Source organism: Sardina pilchardus, chromosome 10, assembly GCF_963854185.1.
Source record: "Sardina pilchardus chromosome 10, fSarPil1.1, whole genome shotgun sequence".
Taxonomy (NCBI): Eukaryota; Metazoa; Chordata; class Actinopteri; order Clupeiformes; family Clupeidae; genus Sardina; species Sardina pilchardus.
The window spans coordinates 10,051,503-10,074,596 of NC_085003.1; the positions used below are offsets into that span (position 1 = coordinate 10,051,503).

Sequence of the window (23,094 nt, forward strand, 5' to 3'; positions counted from 1 at the left end):
GTTGCAAACGAGTTGTCATGTCGAGTCTGAAATCATCAAAATCGTGACTCGAGTATGACTCAAGTCCAGTCATGTGACTAGAGTCCACACCTCTGCTATCTTCACACCTTAGAACATCTGTTTTTTCTTAAGGAGTGGCTTTATGCCAAAAGGAGTAATCCCATCTGATGGGTACAACATTCCCCACACTGAGTAGAGGTTTAAATAGTCCATAAGACAGTAAAGGTGATAATACATGGGCCAACTTTTTTGAGCAATGCTGCTGAGCAACCACATAACCAGCTCACTGGGCTCTCATTTAGATGCTTGTGATTATTTGCATATTGATGAGTTCTACAGAAAATGAATACTCAGCATAAGCATCACAGAATGCTTCTAACATAGTTGTGTTAGTCAAGGCTTCATCAGTCTATCTTTTCATTGTTAAAGTAACACCTGGTTGCCTAGAGAGGTTAACACAGGCTAGAGGCACCAGGTTGAATGACAACTTAACCTTTCACTTAACCTTTCACCTTATCATTACAGCTTATATTAACATGTTAGTGTTCCACCACTGGTTAACTGCTAGGTTGTCACCAATTATCAGTGTTTGTGTATATACCATTTTCATTTATCTTTACATTTGATCTATTCATGTTTCCCATGAAAACAACCCCACATTAAACACAAACTCTCATTCACACAGAGGCAAACACACTCTCCTATTCATGGGTTTCATCAGGTACCTTGTCACAGGTGTATTAATGAAGCACCAGTCTGCATTCATAATCTGGGTGCTTGATGTTAGAGCTGTGGAAAGGGACCTGATGAAACCCATGAATTCATAATTATAGGCCCACTGTTATGGCACTATCTATCACAATATGTAATACTGACAGTTAATCAACCTGTTTCCCATAGTGCACGTTCAATAGCTTTCAAATGTGTAACATGCAGCTTGCAGTTTTGAAGATATTACAGTAGGGTAGCTTTGTGGTCTGGGCAACATCTTAGTCAATGTAAAAATCATTGGGGTAAAACATATATATCTATGGGGGTAAAAGGGTAAGTATATTATAAACCATGTCTTGAAATGTGACGTATGAACATGGGCGGTCCTTTACGATGTCCTCCTTCACTTTCATTAATCAAGCGCGTAAACTCGGTCAGTTCGGCAGTGTGTTTCCAACCTAACACGGTCTTACAAACACACAACCTCATCGTTTAAACCTCACCAGCTTACCAGAGTACCGAAAACTGACAGGTAAGCGTGGGGATTATAGCTAACTTTCATTCTTGTATTTTACTCTAGCAGAATGTCAAGTGTTTAATGGAAAAGTAGGCTACTCTAAACATGTCAGAATAGCAACGGCGCCACTGCTGCGCTTTTTCCTTCACCGGCATTCTGCGCTGTCTACTTTCTGAGTAGCCTAGGCTATCAGGTGCAGATAGTTTCTGAAAGTTGTCTGTGTCTTTTTAGGTTGTTACACAAGTTATAGGGTCATGGAGTTCATTTCTGTAAGCGCAAGAATATTTTACATTAGGTTCTGGCTTTGCAAGCAACTTGAACTGTTATTGTTTGATTGGTCCCAAGACCTAACGTTAACAAAAGCCCTCATGTAACTGTCTTTCGAGGGTTTTGACAGCAGGCCACGTTCTTACCTTGTCGTAATTGTGTAATAAATTGTAACATAAACAAACAGATCTTGGCAGCCGGCTGCTTGCACAATGCAGTAGCTTTGCCAGGTCGGCAAAGGCGTTTGTCTGAGGGCAGAACTCCAAGGGGAGGTCACCCAACAAAGATTTGAAATGCACTTAGCCTACTGTTCGTTGGTCAGTGAATATTTCAGATAGGTCTATACAAAAGTAATTTCTTCTGAATTAAAAGGTCATTATTAATTCACGAGTAGTGGCTCATGTGCTGAATGATGCCACTTGAGAAAGACCTGCATAGATGTCCAAAGGATTGGGTCGTGTGCAGCCTGACATGTTTAAGGAATTAAAAAAGATGGGGAGGGGGCCGTCTAATATGGAGGTTAGTAGGGAAAAGGCCACGAGAAACGTATCCTATATAATGCAAGTCTATGAAAAGATCCAGGCTCTTGCCACAGTTTGACATTTGCCTGTAGCTAACTTAACATTACAGATTTTGGGTTATTGTAATTGCTGCCCCTGCAGCCTTTGTTTAGTTCACGATCAGTTGTGTGCAAACTAAATTTGTGTGCGTCACCATGTCTGTAAGTCGTGTAACTAAACTTCTGTTGATGTATTATTTTATTTGTTGATGCGACTTCATTAGGCACGATGTTTCTGTACCATTGCCTAAACAGTAGCATGCTTCAACGCGGCGACCTTTCCCCTAGTTTCCAGTGGCACCGGCAAGTCATGTGATCACGGGAGTAACGCTGGGGGATGGGGTAGAGTAGGTAGCCTGCGATATGAATGTTAGCAAGTGTCTGGATCGTTACCATAAATGTCCCTTAGGCATTATATAGTTTTGGGAAATTGAGTTCCTCGAATGCGGTGTAAGTGTTATTTTACTGCCAGGCCACATTGATAACAGCGGAGCACACATTTCGCTGCATTAAATATTCCTATCACAGACATGTAGGCTACTTATTTGTTTTGATGTGTCGATGTCTGTCCAAACGGAATTCTTTTCGTCATTCTGTTTGTTGTTTTCACCACCTCAGTCCTGTTCTCCCCAAGGAAACCTATTGTTCTACCCATTCCGTTACCATGGCCACGCTGTATCATCGAACTCATACCAGACAGGTGCCGTTCTAGACCACCTCAGCTCATTGTTGGCCAACTGATCAAGTTAGCTGTAGGTCAGAGTTGAGACCTTCATTCATTCATTTATTCATTCATTCATTCATTCATTCATTCATTCATTCATTCATTCATTCTTTGATTCATGTATCCTCTGCAGCCCCCCCCCCCCCCCCCCCTCCATAGTAAGGTCTGATATAAGCTGTCAAACCAGTTGCAACAGCTCACTATGACATTTTAGTGTTACAGCATTTCGCATCCTGAAGAAGTTTCGTCCTAAAGATGTGTTTAGGAATTGTGGAAGACAGAAATAACGTGGCACATTACATGTAATATCAAAATGGTGCCATAAAACAAAGATAACAAAATGCATTAATACATTTCACACTCCCTTTCCCTGTCCTTATTGATGAAGTGTTTGTTTCTTATCAAATGTATGACTAAAATATACATCTCCATTTTGTTCACAAGAAAGGCAATATATGGGATCACACCCAAAGATTACCACAACACTACTAGTCTGGTATCAGTGACAATGTAAGTTTGTCATGCATGTGGAATAGCCAATTTTCAGCCCATATCTCTGTAATAGTGTTTGATTACTTGGGGAACTTGTTGCACCACCTACAGTATGCACACACTTAATCCTATCCATGAAAAAAAAAGAAACTGTTCTTCAAAGTAATCTGGGCAAAGCATGCAGATCGTCACAGGTATGCTTATGTTGCAGTTCACAGTGCTTTTACATATCTGACACAAATTGTCTCATTGGAGGCAAGTGGGAGGCCAGTGACATCTAAATGAAGAACACAGTCTTAAAAGTTGAGATCATAGCAAACACTAGCCTCATGTCAGTTAGAGTGGTTGAAGAGGCTGGTCTAGATAAGAGCTGACTTATGCTACTTGTGTGTTCCAAACAGTGAGCATCAGCAGCCACTATGGCAGAAGCACACCAGGCGGTGGCCTTCCAGTTTACCGTCACGCCTGATGGCATCGACCTCCAGCTGTGCCACGAGGCCCTGCGACAGATCTACCTCTCCGGCCTGCACTCGTGGAAGAAGAGGTTCATCAGGTTCAAGGTGAGTGGCTATGGCTCAGCACCTCTTCAACCTGGATCAGATCAACTGAGCAAATTGTGAACCTGTGTTTTACATGTTTTGTTTTGCAATTCAGCAAAATGAAAAATGGCTAGAATGGGATAACACATAATGCTGCTATGAATTTATGTAAACCAGCCCAGCTTCAAGTTTCACAACTCCCATCAGGTCATGTTAAATGCGATCAGCAGACAATAGCACATCATTAATATCTGTGGCATGTGTTTTCAACCCCATCCAGAATGGGATCATGACTGGAGTGTACCCTGGGAGCCCATCTGGACTGGCGGTGGTGCTGGTGGGATACATGTCCACTACTAAATACGCTCAGATGGATCCCACACTCGGCCTCTTCGCCAAGCTGGGACAACACTTACCCATCAGGTACAGCACAGGACAGTGGCAGAGGCCTACACAGTGCCAGCACTTTGCCTGTCGCCTGCTGCTTGTCACCTCAGAAGTTGGAATTACTTTAACTTTATTGTCATTCCCAATGGTTGTTTTGTCTGCAATTGTAAACATAGTAAACACTGTGAACACAGTACTGTTTCTCATCATTAGTCTCTTCTACTGTATGTCTGAGTGGGGCCAATGCCTCTCTGATCTCTCTGCGACATTCTTCTGACCTCAGGGCCACAAGGTCAGGCTATCCATAACCTCTGTGTAATAATAGTGCGGTTTGTGTATAGACCACATAAAGATACGGTCACACTTTCACTCTGTGTTTGGGAAACACTGTGGTCAGCAATGCCAATTGATAAAAGTAAAGTTGAACTGAATTGAATTGAATTGGGTCATTCACCTCTGTGTGATAGTGGTTGCCTGCTTCAGTTTACTACTCTAACTCTGGCAACAGCATGTCTTTGGACAGAGATCAAGATGTTACACTCTTGATGATCACAGCGGAAATGTGTGTAGTGCTAATGCGCAAAGTTCAACACAGAAAATATTACTCCACTAATAATGCAGTTGTTTGCCAGCTGACCGTACAGTTTATTGGCTCTTCCATGTGTTTCATGTTTGTTCAAATATGCGTCATTGTGGGGAGATGACTGCTGTTGGCCTTTATTTGTGCCTGATATTCCCTGGTTTTTGCATTAGCATTGTATCTCTGCAAGGACTGTTTTTTTTTTTTTTTTTTTAAAAAGAGGTTAAGAACAGGGACAATGACGGCCTTATTAAGCCTGTTTATCTGGTCCGATATCTTTTTTTATTATATTATTGTCATAAAAGAGATTAAATTCAAAAGAGATTAGAGATTCATTGAAGAACTCCTTGTTGCCTCCAAGGTACATGTTATCAGTCACGGTGACATTTGATTTGGAATTTGTTGTGCTTTGTGTGTTTATAGTATGTTTCTCATTCAGATTTGGTGTTATTTTTAGAACTAGGTGAAAGGTTGCGATGTGGTATTCCAGAAGTAGGCCTTGTGTAATGCCTTTGTGTTACTTGATTGACATGGGAAAGTGGTATAGAAAGCTGTGGGTTGACCAGTAGCATTATACTTAAAGCACCATATTTCAAGTGCTGCATTGTGCAGATTTGAAAGTCATTTATTTTGAACATTTTGGGGCTTTTTTCTGTTATTCACATAGGACAGTGAAGAGTCACAGAAAGTGAGTGGGAGAGATTGGGTGGGATCTGAAAATGACAGTGGGTTGGATTTGAAACCAGGTCCTCGTGGGCACTCAAATGTGGTATGATGCTGCAGCTACATGCCCCATACCTTATTTTTTAAGAATCTATAATCACAAACAATAATTGTTTGGATACCGTTTTAGTCTATAAATAATCCTTTGATGCTCCGACTATTTTATGAGGCGGACAAAGGAGTTGAGATCAAAGGAGTCAATATCTATGGAGGAGCTGAATTCTCTTTAACTTCCTGGTGAAGCAGTTCAATGGAAAATGTGAGTCAAAGTACAAACCATGTATGCAGGTGAGATGTATTACTGGCAGTGTTGCACTTTGTTCACATGGTGGAAGTGTTCCTCGCAGGCTTTTCCCACCTTTTCCATCGATTCACCACAGGGTAGGGGGTTGTGTTGTACAGTACTCCTAGCATTGCAACATCCATTAGGGCCTACATAGATATGACAGTTGTCAAAGCCAAAAGGGCAATGTGTGTGTATTTGTATGTGTGTGAGGAGTATGTGAAAGAGAGTAGTATGTGAACTCTTTCCAGCAGAGTTTATGCACTGCTACCTGACACAGTTACCTAAGATCTGTTCTTCTGTTTGCTGTCATGTGGCATGCCATGACGATGCCACTATGACAGATATGTAACCAATGACCTCTCTCCAGATGCGTCATACTGTTTGTACATCAACATTAGACAGATAAAACATTTGGACCGGATGGAAGAAATCTTTGATGATTCACTAATTGCCGTTATTAATAACATACACTTGAATGTGAATTCAGAATCATTTCCATATGTTTCTACATGAAGCAACATTACTTTGAGCAGTTATTCTGTTTTCAGTATTGCTGAAAATAATATTGAAAACAACGTTACTGTATTTACTGTTTTTCCCTCTCTGCAGTAAGTACATGGCGGACGACAGTCAGCGCGTGGTGGGGGGTGTGCTGGTTGGTACAGGGCTGTGGGTGACCATTATCTTCGTCATGAGGAGTGTCCTGAAGTACCTTCTCTCCTGGCACGGCTGGATGTACAACCAACATGGCAGAATGTCCTTAAAAAGCAACATCTGGATGGTCAGTACATTCTCAGTAAATGTCTTGGTTGATGTGTCATTGAGATTAGTATGTGTCCCTGTGAAACTTACATATCATTGGGACATGTGCCCCGGATTGAGTCACGCAAAACTGGCCCATCTCTCACTTTTCTATTTCCGTTTTTCATATCAAGCATATCTCTTAATTCAAGTTCAAGTTCAAGTTCAGAGTTTATTGTCATGTACTCATAAAACGCATTTATGAATGAAATTCCTTGTGCTCAAGTGTCCATTCAACTACGGAAATAAATGAAAAAGAAAAATAAATAAATAGATACTATAAAAAATGGATAAAATAGATACTATAAAAAGTGCAGTGATTCTCCATCCTGCTTAAAGGGCCCCTCCATAGCACATTCCTCCTAACGGTGTGTGCAGACTGGCCTGTAATCTCTATGCTGCTTGTGGCAGGGACAGATAGGACACATGTGCTTGGCTGACGCCCCCTCAGCCCATCACCTCACCACAAGTGTTTAGAGTGCATGTGTCCAAACTCAAGCACGAGTGGGCGGTGGCGGTCCATGTACACAGTAACCTTTAGCCTACTCCGTGCCGTGTGACCCCGTCGGCTCACCTGCAGTCTGTATGTGTTTTGTCCTCTGTCGTCCTCTCCAGGTCCTGGTCAGGCTGTTCTCTGGGAGGAAACCCATGCTGTACAGCTTCCAGAATGCCCTGCCCCGGCTACCCGTCCCCTCAGTGAAGGGCACAATGAGACGGGTGAGACGGATGCTTCTCTTTTTCTCTCTCTTTCTCTCTCTCGCTTTCTTTTTCTCTTTTTTTCTCTCTTTTTTTCTCTTTTTTTCTCTCTCTCTGTCTCTCTCTGTCTCTTTTTCTCTCTTTTTTTCTCTCCCTGTCTCTCTCTCTCTCTCTTTCTCTCTATCCACCACACCTTTGTCTTTTCTCTACCCACATGCCTCCAAACAGTGCTCAGAAAGCCATGGAGCTTGTAATAGGCGCTCTGTTGGTCACTGAGAAAGTAGCCGACGGCTGTGAAGAAGCGCAGTCTATATCTTTGAGTTGAAGGAGCGGCATGGCACAGACAGAGAGCCATTGTGACTGAGGGAAGGCCCCTTGATGTTGGGTGACAAAGAGGGATTTTAAAACGATTTTAAAGGGCTTAAGGAGAGTAAGACACACCAGCTGCCAAGCCTGTGAGGCTCTACTATAACTTCCCAACTATTAGCCGCAGCTTATACATTGATTTTGCAATATTTTTTTTCAAATATGAGGTTAATACACAGGGACAGTTGATATGGTATTAATATACTGTACATTTTGTTTCCTTCAACTTTCATAAAGCACTGTCTTGCAGCTTATACACAATGCAGCTAATACACAGGAAGTGACTGTACTGAGCATTAACTCAAACCCCTCTGGGTCTCCTCCACAGTACCTAGATTCAGTGCGGCCACTCATGGACGACGAGAAGTACAAAAGGATGGAGGGTCTGGCCAAGGACTTTGAGAAGAACCTCGGCCCCAGGCTTCAGTGGTACCTCAAACTCAAGTCCTGGTGGGCCTCCAATTACGTAAGTCTCACTCCAGTGACGAAAAAAACCAAAATGTCAGTTCACGCTGTTGATTATGGTGATTTTGGTCATTCAAATGTTTGGATTTTTTCTTCTCTTGCTGTTTCATTTGTAGGTCAGTGACTGGTGGGAGGAGTACATTTATCTCCGAGGCAGAGGCCCCATCATGGTCAACAGCAACTACTATGCCATGGTAAGGTCTCCACTCTGGCATGCTGTGTGTACATTTACTCTGCAGCCACTCTGTGAGCCTGTTTATTTGTCACTACTGGGGATGAACTCATGGCAACTAACAAGTTCCTCTAAAGGAGGATGAAAATGTCTTAAGGGATAAAAATACGAGCAAGAAACAAAAACCAAAACCAGTCAGATGAGCCAGGATTACATGTCTGTGGGGCAGTCATGACTCTCTGTTGTAATCTTGGGTGTTTGTCTAATTGAGTTTAATACCAAATAGGATTAAGGACTTCGCCGCTATGATCTAAGGGCTAAAGGCTTCAGTAAAAGTCTAATTAATCGTATTAAGTTAGTCCTAGCTGTTTGCATCGCACAGGCCTATTTGCTGATGTTGGTCAAGTTAACATTTGGATTGTTGCACTCACTCAGTGGCTGATAGCAGTCTTATCTTGTTGAAGATAGTGGAATACGGTAACACAGAAGCAACTTGATCAACCGGTATAGGAGAAGTGTGTGTGTGTGCGCGCATGCGTGTCATAGCAGTTTCCCTTTTACTTGTGTTTACAACAGATCACTTCTAGTGCATCTTATCACTGTGATTGTACTTTGCCTTCTGCCAGTCCCTTTTCATCTTACCATCACCGTCTTGCCTATCTCTCCCCTTCCTCCTCTCCCTCTCCTCCCCCTCCTCCTCCTCCTCCTCATCCTCCTCCTCCTCCTCTCTCCCTCTCTCCCTCTCTCTGCCCCCAGGACTTCCTGTACGTGTTCCCCACCCACTTGCAGGCTGCGCGTGCTGGTAACGCCATCCACGCCATCATGCTCTACAGGAGAAAACTGGACCGGGCCCAGATCAAGCCGGTAGGTCCATCCTCTCACCGAAGTAACACACGCCAGTATCTTAAGCCCAATTCACACCAAAGATTCCCGGCGCGACGAGACCGAGTTGCAGCGGTGTGAATTAGAAGTTGAGTCGCAGTCGCAAGGTTTTAGAACGTCACGGCTCGGCTCATCGGGAATCTTTGGTCTGAACCCTACTTTACACACAATGTGCTAGAGATGCTCGCAAGTCATTTTTTGGAAGTCCAAGTCAAGTCTCAAGTCTTTGAGCTCGACTTCAAGTGAAGTCTCAAGTCTTTTGAGTGTCAAGTTCAAGTCAAGTCTCACGTCTTTTGTCACGAGTCCAAGTCAAGTCTCACATCTCTGGTCATCTGATCTGTCCCTAACACTGTATTGCTTAATCCTGTGAATTCAAAGCATGTCCTGTTGCTACCATCAATACAGTGCAGTATCAAAATCAGTTGTAGGGTCTACTGCAATGCAGTTTGAAGAAGTACAAATTAAGAACTCTAATTTGAAGAAATTTAAGAAATGTTTGTTTCTCAACAGTTTATTTTGCTTGCCTCTAGTTCTAAACTAATATTGCAACGGCAGCTGAGAGTGGATGTGAACTTGTGACAGGAAAAATGTCACGTATGATAGCTTCATTTTGTTTACGCACAGAACTTTCCTTACATTCTCCACCTTAGGACATTGTATAGTCTAATCTTCTCATCCTTCTAGCCCTCAGACCTGGTGAAATATTAACCATATTCTGTCACCTTAGATGGCCAACTATAAAGATGCAATCTGCCTGTTCCCAGCATTATTACAAGGATATGCAAAGTTTGAGGTCTATTTCACATTAGCAGTTAACAGCCCTATCTGGGTGCGTTTTGAGATGCCTCATGAAATTCAGCGTTATTGAACAGACATCACTTATTGTGGTGCCACACCTCTTGAAGGTACAGTAGCTATTTGCTCAATTCCACTGTGCAGAAAGTTATTGTAACCGGAAGTAAGGCTGTCCCTGCACTGTACCACAGAGCCTCATGAGTCATACTCCCGAGGAAGCCAGTGGACGACCTGTGGATTAAGTGGAAATTATAAAGGCTTTATTGCTGTGTAATTGTGTAAGATATTTATTACCTGTAAGGAACTGTTGATTAATCCCATTCATTTGAACTGACTCAAAGCTATAAATGGGTGCCTCTTGTGTGGGAGTCTTCCCTCCCTTCACAGTTCCTGAGGAACTGAAACCCTTCTATAAAAAGCCACAACACACACACTTTTCTTTTTTCTCTCCATCTTCCTTTCTGTCCTATCCCTCTTTCTTTTTTCCCTCTTTCTCTCTGTCTTTCACATATCTGTGTATGATGCTGATGTGGCGGATGAATGTATTTATTTGTTTGTTTGTTTGTTTGTTTTTGTGTTTGTTTGGCTCCTCCCGTCTCTTGGATGCTGCTCTGTGGCTTGTCGGGCCGCACCCGCAGATATACTTGCTGGCGAACCGAGTGCCGCTTTGCTCGGCCCAGTGGGAGCGGATGTTTAACACGTCCCGCGTCCCCGGCCAGGAGTCAGGTAAGAGCAGGACCGAAGCTGGCCAGTCGGCGGCGTCGCTCTCCCTCTCTCTGGATCCACCGTCCAGACCAGATATTCCTCCTCCTTCACCAAACCCCACCCCTGCCCAGTCTCAGGCCACCAGCACAACCCAAAGCAAATGAAGCTGGCCACAAAAAAAACCACCCAAAGTCTTATTGCCATGAAGCATTGTAGTTCTGTAGTTCTGTTTTCATATTCATGGATATCAAAGCTTTTTGTAGGTCATTATTTGCCGTCCATGATACTGGACCCAACTACATACATTGGAGTCCATGATGCTACTGTATGCCCGACTTGTGCTGATGCTTTTCCATTGGCGGAGATGTGCTGGTGGTATGAGTGGACAGAGTGGATGTTTGACCATCCTCCAACTCCAAAATGATCCTTCGTTGTGCTGCAGATCAGCCAAACCATTCTCTGTCCCTCCCTCCCTCCCTCCCTGTCTGTCGTCCCTCAATGTCTGTTCACTGGCCATCTTTCTCATTCACAGCAGATAGCCTCCCCTCTCTCTGCTCCCCTCTCTCCTCCAGTGTCTCAGGAGGCTGACCCCTCAGCGAGCCCGGCCTCGGTGCTCTGTCCGCCCCTCTCCGCTTTTTTGTCTCTTTGCTCATGTGTTTGACCCCGACCTCGTTCTTGCCTCTTTCCAGCTCATGCTTCTAAACACTGTCCCCATGTGCTCGTCCCAGTACGAGCGAATGTTCAACACCAGTCGCACCCCGGGGGTGGACACAGGTAGAGTTTTACGGAGACGCCTCCCCCCTACCCCCTTTTCCTGGCCTGCCCTTTTTTTTTACGCAACCCCCTAATTCAGACTGATCGCCCGGCCCTGAAACCATAAGTCACTGCATGCAGGGTCATACGCCACCACAATGGAGTCTGCAATTGCAGCTAATTGTGATGCCCGGCTGTGGGAAGTACTACTGATTGAATTTCGATTGATATTAATTGGATGTGGTTTGGATATTAAGTCTGCGAGTGTAAATGATAAGCATGCTGTGTGTGGCAAGGGGAGAATGTCACTGTTATCTGGACCGGACGGAGCCCTTAGTGTATTTGTCCCCAGAGAAGAGTGGGTCGCTAATGATTAAGTTTGTTATTATACAACAAGGAAAGAAACAATGAGTAGGTCCGCTATTATACAATAAGGAAACAGGGACAAGTGGAAGGCAAGATCAAAGTCCTTAGTGAAGTAGGCTGTTCACCTGAAAGATATATAATCTGAGGTGGTTCTTACTAACTAGGTTTTACAATCTCAGACTGTTAGTAATGTGGGGATATGTGACTGATTGTGATGTGGATTGCTATGCGTGGCATGAGGACAACAAAATTAATATTTGACACATTTTGTAGATCATCCAGATATATTATATCATTAATTATGACCACAGTAAAATCCACAAATGAGATTGTGGAAACTGCAGCAAATAAGAAAGTGTGCTTGAGTAATCTCGAGTGTGAAAAGGTCGTATTGGGGTCGGTTCTTGGGGGAAGTTGTTCAAGCATACTGCATGTGATCACTCTGGATCAGACTAATACCTGTTAGAAATCTCAGCTGATGAAAGAAGGATGGGGAAAAAAACATGTTTTTGTGTGAATCTGAGCAAACTCCCATCCAGTCTTCCATCTTGGAGTCATCCTTGTGTGTTTGTTTTTCTGTTCCCCTCCTGACCATTCTTCTCCTCAGCTCTGCTTCATTAACTGCATCAGCCAGTTAGCATTCATTAGCTTAGCCAGTAATTCATGAGCCTCATCCACAAATGACCGCTGTGGCTTTTTCAGCACCACTTAACCCGGTCTCCCACTGTGAACTCCTCAGTTGTGTAACACATTCAGTAACTCAATGCAGCTGTTTTTAGTTGAGAAGCTGAGAATTCCTCACAGGGTCATTTTTGGATGGGACTGCACTGACTGTTTGGTCAGACCTAATTTATTTTCTGCATTCTGCTTTCTGAAACTATTAAATCCTCTTTGGTGGGCTTTGAATCTATTTTAAACCACCATTCCTTGGTAAATGTTGTTCCTGTTATAAAGGTTTTAATTTAGTGTATTTACTTCATACTGAACATACGTAAAAAAATGAGAATAAATTGAGAATTTGGCTGTGTGCCCTCTAGAAGAGCATAATATAATGGTGGAAATGTTGAATAGTGCTGTCCAGCTGAAGAGGTCTGAGAGCGGTGGTGTGTCTGGACCCGTGCGGTCCTTGACCTCATCGCAAGCTTCCCACTCATCCTCATTCCTCTCCCTCCCACGCTGTCTGGACGCCCGCCCTGACCGCTGGGCGAGCAGACACCCTCCAGCACATGTCGGACAGCAAGCACATCGCCGTCTTCCACCGCGGCCGCTACTTCAAAGTCTACCTGTTCTACGACGGGCGCCTGCTCCTGCCCCGCGAGATCGAGCAGCAGATGGAACGCATCCTCGCCGACAAGTCCGAGCCGCAGTTTGGCGAGCAGGGACTGGCCGCGCTCACCGCCGGAGAGAGGTGAGGACACCTCCTGCTTTTTAGCAAGAAGCACTGCCACCATTTTGTGATCATTAACTGAGGCAAGGCGTAGGATATTTTACACGTTTCATGTGTCCTTCCTGTCCCTCCCTGTCTCCCTGTCCTGCCTTCCCAGAGTGCCTTGGGCCAACGCACGCACGGAGCACTTCAGCCGAGGGAAGAACAAGCAGTCGCTGGACGCCATTGAGAAGGCCGCCTTCTGTGTGACTCTGGATGACACAGAGCAGCGCTATGATACCGAAAACCCCATCGAGTCCCTGGACAGCTACGCCAAGTCCCTGCTTCATGGAAAGTGCTATGACAGGTCAGTCTACAAGTTTATCTGCAGTCACGTTGAGCTGTTGTGTATGTGATTTTCAGATTCTTATTCTTCTTTTCTTGGGTTCTCTGACGAAAAGTCTTAATCTGAAAATGTGTTACAGTAATCTACATAGAAATGTTGTATCTTATAATAGGATAATAATATAATAGTATACTATGTTCTTAACTGTAATCTGAACTACAGAAAGAATGGTCAGAGAAGGCACCTTGATCAAGTCAAGATCAATGTTTTGTTTTGTCTTCCATCCAGGTGGTTTGATAAGTCCTTCAACCTCATCGTGTTCAAGAACGGTACCATGGGTCTGAATGCAGAGCACGCGTGGGCCGACGCCCCCATAGTGGGCCACCTCTGGGAGGTATGGCGTGAGCGAAGCAGGGATGCCCAATCACGTTTCACCCTGCAGGAACGATTATTTTAGGTTTCACATTATCTTATAGTGTTAAGTATGGTTCAGACCAAAGATTCTAAAACCTTGCAACTGCAACTAAACATGTTGGATGCTCTGCGACGGCTTGCAACTACGTGCAACATTTAATGCACACCGCTGCAACTCGGTCTCGTCACATCGGGAATTTTTGGTGTGAATTGGGCTTTAGACAAACAGCTTGCTTACTATTGTGACTAAAGTCTTTAGTATAGAGTCGATGCAGTGGTCACTAAGCACCTAAGTGCTGTAGGCAATACTTGGCATACAAGTGCGACACTATTAGTTGTATGAAATGCTGCTAGTATCTGATGTTGTCCTCTGTTGGCTTCTAGCTGGCCCATCCTGCTTTTGATCTGAGGCGCAAGCGTGCTAGGGAGAAAAAAGCAGTGGTCGCCAAGAGGCTGAAATTCACCACACACCAGTGGGGTTGTCATTTGACGCCACTCTCGCGCTCATACTCTGTGTGAACATACTGCTCGCTTACGGGAAACATGAAGTAGAACCAGAAATGATCTTTGAAAGTCACTGTTTTGCACGCATTGGAACTCTGTTGTACTGTGTCAGTCAGTTCAGTTGCATGCTCCAGGCAAAAATGGGATCAGAAATAATGCGCAGAATGATTTCAACACGACAGTAGGGAGCATCTAGACTAAATATTCTGCTTTTCACTGTAGTTAGATGTCAGTGTGTGTGCATATGACATGTCAGAATTGGAACTAGTCGTGTATTGATGAAATACCTGCTCTGTTGCAGCATGTCTTGTCCATGGACCCTATCAAGCTGGGCTATGCTGAAGATGGCCACTGCAAGGGCAAATTGCACCCCAATCTGCCTGGGCCTCAAAGGCTGCAGTGGGACATCCCAGAAGAGGTGAGGCGCTGTGGGCAAGAATCTATCAAATGCCTGCAACTTCACAATTCATAGGCCACAACACAACACATATTGCAATACATGTTGATTCTGAATAATGGACATGTCCAAAACAGAATTCACTCTACTATATTCTATATAATAATGAAGGCATAATCTTAAAGATTGCATTACTTATAAACATTTCAGTTCTTTGAACACAATACAGTACTTTGGTGAATGGTTGTCTTGACTCCCGAGCCTGAAGTGCCGTTGACTAAAACAACTTAAATGATTTAGATAATCATATACATTTTCTCAGGTTTCTCAACATATAGATTCTTGTGTTTCTGTTGTTTACATTTGCATTCATCTAGCAGATCAGCGTATAGAGTATTTGCACGTATACAGTACATTTCACATGTATGTGTGACACTGCGTCAGCTGACTTGCCAATGCCAATGCCTGGTGCCCTCAGTGCCAGAACGTCATCAACAGCTCGCTGAACGTGGCCAAGGCCCTGGCTGACGACGTGGACTGCCACATCATCCCCTTCAGTGACTTTGGCAAGGGCCTCATCAAGAAGTGCCGCACCAGCCCCGACGCCTTCATTCAGATCGCTCTCCAGCTCGCACACTTCAGGGTGAGAAGCACACACACACTCTTGCAAGTGCTAACTCTTGCACTCTTGCAAGTGCTTGAACATCCAACTTTGCATCAGTCACTGGACTTACAGGCAGGATCAGAACGGTTGGAAGAATGTGTACAAAACATCAATGATACCGTTAGGATATATCTTACAAGTATTGCAGAACATCATAGAGGTTTAAAGGCCAACGGCCACTGGCATTTGCGTCTATGGATTTGACGCTCAAGAGATACAGTATAACTATTTTCGAAACTTTGGCGTCAGATGGCGCCAGTGGGCTGTGCTCCATTGAAAAAAATGGAGTTCTAAACTTAGGTGTCACTTGACGCGCATCAGACACAGCCAGTGGGCATTGGCCTTTCTACACTGTTTCCCATACAACAGCACATGATAGGCAGTGGCAGTCCTAGCTTGTATGATGCCCAGGGCAACTATAGCCCTGTATAAACAATGTTATGAATGAAACGTGTTTCTTTGGCGGCAGTTGATAGTGTGACTGACTTTAGTCTACTTCACTAGTTCACATTCCGAAATTTGCACAAAGACATAAAAGCATAATAGAAGAGCATGTTTGGCGAAGTCTCTGGCCAAGGTCCTGAAGTGCTTCTCGGAATCACACCGGAGTCGACTGCGCAGGCAGGAGTCGGGCAGGATTCTGCCATGCACCCCTTTATCCTTTACCTATGGAAGACGCGAGGTGAAAGGGGAGGTGGTGGGTTGCGAGCGGAGTACCGCCGTTGCTGAAGCTTCAGCAGGTAGACTGCAAATACTGTAAGTATCCTGACTGATTGAAGAAGGAGGCGTGGCAAATTCTATCATGCTCCTCCCGAACTTCCGTTAGTGAATGCCATTAATTGCATTAGTTTGTTCAAATGAGATAGAAAACTGATTGCGGTAGCGTAAAAGCAATTAGCGTGCTCCTGCTGCCCACGGCATGATGCCAACCCTGGGCGGCTGCCCACATAGCCCACATGAGAAACCGCCCCTGATGACAGGAGTGTGGTGTGGACATGCATGTTTCCTACTTCCACTCCCCTGGGTTCATTAGAACTGCTGGCATAACCCCAGACCACAGGTGTGTCTGTTGGGAAACACACTTAGTTGGACGTTGGAGGAGTTTATAGCTTTCTGTTGACATTACACACCCTTAAGGTGCTATATGTAATTATGTAGTAAATTATTATTATTATTATAAATTCCACAGTGGGGAGCAGTTAAGATAAGAGTAGAAAGATAAGAAATACTTTATTCATCCCGGAGGAAATTTGACAGTGCCATCCTGAGCATGTAAACAAACACACACATAAAAGTAAAATAAAGAAGTAAAATGAAAAATAAAATAATAATAATGAAGTCACATTACATCGGTCACCAGCCACATTAGTGTGGCAAAGAAGTGAGAAGTTGTAGAGTTGGATTGACAATGGAAGGAATGACCTCCTGTGTCCTGTGTCTCCTGAGGAACATTTGAGGGAGATCAGCTTGCCAACAAGCCTTTCATTTAGGGGACGAGAGGTATTGTTCTGGACACTCATCAGCTTCAACTAATTAACAATTCTACTTCCTCATTAGCAGCATACTTGAGGTTGAAGATATTTAGCTCATCAAGTTTGTCGTTGACAGGAACTTAAATATACATAGCCTTGTGACTCTCTTGTTCAGTTCTGCACTGGACTTGAATTAGGAACCTGTGATAATGTGGTTCGTCGAAAGGTCTGCCATTTTCTCTTTGAAGGATTGAAGTTGTAGGCGCCTGATGTTCTTAATCTCCTATCAGTTCCAATGGTAATAAACATGCTTTTGCTATTCACTTCTACCTTCAACCTGAACTCGCTCAGACTAATCTGTCCCCTACACTTTGAACCTTATTCTGGTGCCTATGGTACTGCACTTCCGCAACCTTCCCCAGGTTGACGGCACTTCATTTAGTTCATTTACCTCTCTCTGAGAGTGAGATATCTACACCTCTGACATGTAGCCGCCGTCCTACATGCCCTTTGGACCCTATACCAAACGGCCTACATCAATCCATTAGCTTTACCATCACGCCAGCTATCACGCATGTGATAAATGCTTTGTTAACCTCCGGCACGTTATCCACAGCATTCAAAGCAGCTCGGGTAACACTCCCTCTCTCAACATGCTAAGGTTGAAAACTTGCTTCTCCCCTGTATGGTTAGTTTCAGTTAACATTTGATAAATGAACCTTACATTTTTCAGTAGCCATATGTGTGTCAATTTGAACAAAATTTCCGCCCACTCACTCTGCACATCAACAGTTAGACCGAGAATTGTCGTCGTGAAATCAACCTTCTACTGGAGCGGTTTTGTACCCGCAGTCTTACTTTTTACAGCTTTTCGTTTTTCGTTTTGTTTTTTCGGTACATAGCTAATTAAATACATTTATGGGGTGGGTGCTTGTGTTTTTTTAGGAATATGCCGTCTTGGTTTGTATAGAAATTAATATTAAGTGACACATACATGTAAAAGGGTGAAAATAGGACACAAGCTGAGATAGGTAACTTTCCGATGCATATGTCAGCTTTGTTGGAAATTGTACACCAGCTTTATCAGACCAGATCCTTTTGAAATGAGATCTGTCTGAGCTTGTCTGTAATAGTTATTCTGTAACAGCTTTAGGACTCATTCTCTCACTCACTCACACACATAGCTGTAGACACACTTATAGGTCATCATGTTGCACAAGTCTAGTAGACTTGTCCCAACACTCCTCTTAACCCTGCCCCACCGTGAGCTGTCTGTGTGCTCGGCTCAGATAAGCAAACGTGAGGTGAACTCTGGGTGTAGTAGGGTGCGTCCTCTGATGGACGATTTTAGCCCGCAGAGGTAGTTTCCATCTCTGTGAGGACACGACTCTCTCTCATCACGTCCATGAGTTGGCATCTGATAGCAGTTACTGTGGAGATTCATGCCAACTGACTCATTTCAGTGAAGAAAGAACAGAGGCAAAAAAACACTCCCACAAAACACCAAAACTTACTTAACCAGAATGTTTTAGGATGCTTTCTTTCAGGCCTGATAGTGTTCAGGCGTGGTGCCTGAATTCAGGCTTGAGCTCGGCCATGTACGATGTCAAAAAAGGCTATTCTCTCTATTGTTTTTGAATGTATTTGATTCAGATCATTTCCTGTCAATCAGCCCTGTTTCTTTGTTATCAGCAGTACCATGTGTGTCAGGCCACCTTTTTACCAGCTGTCTATCTTTTCACATGAGCCACTCACTCATTCTCAGTCAGACATTGTCAGCAACATACTAGCATTATACAATCATAGGCCATCAGGATACATAGATATAATGCTACAGTGTAGTGCAGATGTACATTTTTCTGTGTCCTATTTGTCAAACTCACAACCTTGGTGTTGGAACTGAAGATGATGTGATATGTGATTTCCCACCACCTATCACCTGAGGTTTATACATTGATTCTGCAGAATGTCAGCCACAAGGTTACAGTAATACACTGGGTGGGCTGTATAGGGGAATACATTTATTTTGCTAACCATGCTGTTTTTGGATTAAAGCATGATCTGACTGATTCATTGGGTTGTTGGGCACCTTACAGACACATATGATATATTATTTGCATAAAACACATGCGGTTTATACAGGAAGTGTCTAATTCTAATACACAGGCAATTATTGTTTGTCTCTAAATGTGTTGTTTTGTCTGTTGTGCTGCGTGCTTCTGCAGGACAAGGGGAAGTTCTGCCTGACGTACGAGGCCTCCATGACACGCCTGTTCCGTGAGGGCCGCACGGAGACCGTGCGCTCCTGCACCATGGAGACCTGTGCCTTCGTACACGCTATGATGAGAGATGAGACGGTATACTTTCCCAGGACGCAGACACACACAAACACTTGCGCACACACACACACACACACACACACACACACACACACACATACACACACACACACACTTATAATTCTTTGCTTCACTTCACTGTATGATTTGCATACACTTACACGTACACACAAACGTTGTCTATATAAATGTGTCCCTCTGTCTGCCCCCAACAGAGAGAGGAGAGGATGAAGCTCCTGGGCGAGGCTGCAGAGAAACATCAGGACATGTACCGCCAGGCCATGACTGGCAAGGGCATCGACCGCCACCTCTTCTGCCTCTACCTGGTGTCCAAGTACCTGGGAGAGGAGTCGCCTTTCCTCAAGGAGGTGGGCCTGGCCGCAGACTTGACTTTTCAGAAAAACTGACAGAAACCATTTTTTTTTTTTTTTTTTTTTTTAAGAAATGACTTCAAAGTCTTCAGACATTTGTTCTTGGTCTTCATATCTCTCCCTTCTCCTGTGTGTGTGTGTGTGTGTGTGTGTGTGTGTGTGTGTGTGTGTGTGTGTGTGTGTGTGTGTGTGTGTTGTGTGTGTGTGTGTGTGTGTGTGTGTGTGTGTGTGTGTGTGTGTGTGTGTGTGTGTGTGTGTGTGTCTGCATGTTTGTGTGTGTGTACAGGTGCTGTCTGAGCCCTGGCGGCTGTCCACCAGTCAGACTCCCCTCCAGCAGGTGGAGCTGTTTGACCTGAAGAATCACCCGGAGCGTGTGAGCAGCGGAGGAGGCTTTGGCCCGGTGAGTCCCAACCATGCGCCTTAAGGCCTAATCAACCAACCCGACCGGCTGACCGTCGGCAGAAAAGCAGTCGGACTATCAGTCGGGCTCTCGTCTCCCCTGGTCAGTCAAAAAAGCCACTAAAGACACCGAAGCGACGCCGATGTCTGCTGTAGTGGAAGCTAATAAGCGCATACTCTCCACAAATGTGAGAGTCACTTCAGAAATCGAGAAATTTGAGAAATCACCTCAGTTGCATGTCTAGTAAAGCCTGGTCGAGAGTCTCTCTCTACTGCTAATTGGTCATAGCGTCCAAGAAAGGTTTTATGTCCTCCTAGATGGCACACTTGATGAGTTCCTACTTCTGTTGTCATTGTAGGTGGCTAATGATGGCTATGGCGTGTCCTATATCATTGTTGGGGAGGATCTGATCAACTTCCACATATCCAGCAAAAGATCAAGCCCTGAGACAGTGAGTATATCTGTTGCATGACGTAACTGAGGAGAGACCTAAGAGTGATGATAAGAGAAAGAGGTTTTCAAAAATGTATGGATCGTTCTTTATAAAAGTTGATTTTGAAAATTACAGATATAACACAATGGTAGTATACTTGAGGTGTGCAAAAGGTATACTGTAGGAACAAGCTCGTAAAATCATATTTTAGAAAAACATGGACTCTATCACAACAATGTACTCTAAGGGGAGTACAACGACAGAGAAATGACATTTGATGATTAGGTCACAGGTTCTCTTCAGACATTCCCTGATCTTCTCTTTCTTTGCCTTTCTCGCTCCCTTGTTTCTGCTCTTACCTTTCTCAGGACTCTCATCGCTTTGGAGTGAACATCAAACAGGCTATGCGTGACATTCTGGCCCTCTTTCAGCTCGATAAGAAAAAAGTCAAGTGATTTCTCTCTTAAACTAAGGAGGACGCCTCACAGAGAGATAATGGATGTTCTCCTGACCTGTACAGAAACACTGTTGGATTTTAATTTATACAATTCAAATAATTATGTCAAGGAGAGGTAACTAGGGAAAAAAAGTGAAGTTTTTCTTCATGATGAATGTTTGATATTTGCCATTAGGTCTGTTTGTTTTTATTCAAACTGGGGTCAGTGGACAGGGATGGGACTGAAGGGCCAGTGGGAGGGAGGGGCGGCCATTTTGGAGCTAGCTCATACTTGAGCCGTGCTAGTGTGTTTTAAAGAGCTATGCTGGAGTCACCCCCCCTCCCCCCCCCACGCCTTGTCGTAGGACTGACTAGTTAGTCAGCCGTTGCCTCCCTCTTAGCTGCTATGCTCTTTAGCGAGACACGTAGTTACTGTACCTGTACTGATTGTTATTTTTGTATTATTATTATTATTCTCTTTTCCTCTCAGACGTCTAACCTCTAACTGTGATTCAGCACTTTTTAGTGCCTCACTAAGCACAGAATTGGCCAGCTGCGAAGGAGGAAGGGGGTTGTGGGGGGAGGGGGGTCATGAAGCACCTGTTTCCATGCCTGATGTAGCACCTGTTAACTGAGAGCATTATTGCACTGGCAATGAAAAGAGTGTATGTGTGAGTACATGCACGACAGTATGCCTGTGTGTGTGTGTGTGTGTGTGTGTGTGTGTGTGTGTGTGTGTGTGTGTGTGGGTGTGTGTGTGTGGGTGGGTGGGTGGAGGTGGAAGGAGTGTCGTAACACAGTAGGTGTGTGGACTATGGCAGTACTTCTGACTAGCAGTACCTTCAGCTTAGTCTCTTCATCTCGGCTGACCTTTGCACTTTTGATTGGCTTCCCTGACCCTCCATGAATGGCCAGTTAACTCCACATGGCATTGAAGCTCCGTGTTCGTCTCTCTGCGTGTGTCTGTGTAGTGCTCATGCGCCCTATATCTGAATGTTTAAAGGGAGAATGTTCTTTAGCAGAACCAGAGATGGCAGACCACTGTATTAGCTAGTATTTCTGTGGTAGAAATCACTCCACAATATTGTAGATGTTTAGGGAAGGAAGGTGGGTGCGGGTGGGTGGAAGGCGTTGACATTGACTTCCTCTGTCTGAGTCTGAGAATGCACTGTGGGCGAGGTCTGTCATCATAGTGGAGGAAAAAAAACAAAATGTGGCTCTTTCATATTCAAGAACAAATAATAGGAATTGAATAATTTTTATCTGTATATGATGTTCCACAGCGGATAACAGCGTGCTATTTATTCATCTGTTGTAATCTTTAGTCCTTTTCACATGAACATGGGATGTAGGGGTTTCTGTTTAATTTGTTTGTTTGTTTGTTTGTTTGTTTGATATTTTGGGGGGAACTGAAGGTTGACAGAGCTATAACTTATGTTTTTCATGGTAGATGAATTAATATTGACAAAACAGTCAAATGTACAGATATGAATTGGTTAACAAACCATCAACATGTTACCTTTTCAAGGTATTCCAGACGTGAAATTGTTGTATTTTTCACCGTAGTTTTCTAATGTGAAATTTTGCATGGTTTTTATGAAGAATGACATCAGTATGCTCACTGGATTAATGTGTGCAATGGGATGAGCAGCTGAGAAACCAAAAGAGATTTTAACACAATAAAATTTGGACATCTAAGAGGAGTGCCAAGTTGTCCATGTTGTTATGTTTTTGCAAATGAGAAGTGAGGTTTGTTTGTAGTCATTCATGAAAATTGATCTAAAAGTGACAATAGAATATTGGCACAGTCTTTACTTGCACTCAGGTAGATAAGCATGACCCCAATTAGCACATATAGTATGCACATGTATGTACCCACAAAAATGACAGTATGTTATGAAAGTAAAAGTACACTATATTGCCAAAAGTATTGGGTCACTCCCACAACCTATAAACAAAAATTAATATAGCAGTGAACAAATTCAAGAAGTTGGTCGGATTATAATAAAGAGAATAGCAATATAAACAATAAGCAGTATCAATACAAGAAACCTAATGAAAATAAACAATGAATATACAGTATGGGAGAATAGTAAATAAACAATTAAGTCAATCATAAGAAAACAACAATGTCAATTTAATCAATGGCCTAATGAAACAAAACAA

The 23,094-nt window shown here is 43.7% G+C and overlaps 1 protein-coding gene across 2 annotated transcripts; it reads left to right on the forward strand.

Annotated features, from left to right (window-relative positions):
• The first annotated feature begins 1,129 nt into the window (after positions 1 to 1,129).
• Positions 1,130 to 22,631, forward strand: cpt1ab (carnitine palmitoyltransferase 1Ab (liver)). 2 transcript variants are annotated; one of them, XM_062546590.1, is made up of 19 exons: positions 1,130 to 1,243; positions 3,672 to 3,830; positions 4,090 to 4,232; positions 6,395 to 6,566; positions 7,202 to 7,303; positions 7,977 to 8,114; positions 8,230 to 8,307; positions 9,042 to 9,149; positions 10,601 to 10,688; positions 12,999 to 13,194; positions 13,331 to 13,519; positions 13,787 to 13,892; positions 14,718 to 14,834; positions 15,292 to 15,456; positions 19,175 to 19,306; positions 19,504 to 19,656; positions 19,946 to 20,059; positions 20,418 to 20,510; positions 20,861 to 22,631. In XM_062546590.1, the coding sequence occupies exons 2-19, from the start codon at positions 3,690 to 3,692 to the stop codon at positions 20,945 to 20,947; spliced, it is 2,322 nt and encodes a 773-aa protein (XP_062402574.1). In that variant the 5' UTR covers positions 1,130 to 1,243; positions 3,672 to 3,689; the 3' UTR covers positions 20,948 to 22,631. The 2 variants fall into 2 exon arrangements, with proteins under 2 accessions (XP_062402574.1, XP_062402575.1); XM_062546591.1 differs by lacking the exon at positions 10,601 to 10,688 and adding an exon at positions 11,357 to 11,441.
• The last annotated feature ends 463 nt before the right edge of the window (positions 22,632 to 23,094 follow it).

Excerpts from the sequence above, each read along its gene's own strand:
- cpt1ab (XM_062546590.1), top strand. The coding sequence starts at position 3,690 with ATGGCAGAAGCACACCAGGCGGTGGCCTTCCAGTTTACCGTCACGCCT. Across the intron at positions 14,835-15,291 it reads AGTGGGACATCCCAGAAGAG|TGCCAGAACGTCATCAACAG; the intron begins GTGAGGCGCTGT and ends TGGTGCCCTCAG. Across the intron at positions 20,511-20,860 it reads AAAGATCAAGCCCTGAGACA|GACTCTCATCGCTTTGGAGT; the intron begins GTGAGTATATCT and ends TACCTTTCTCAG.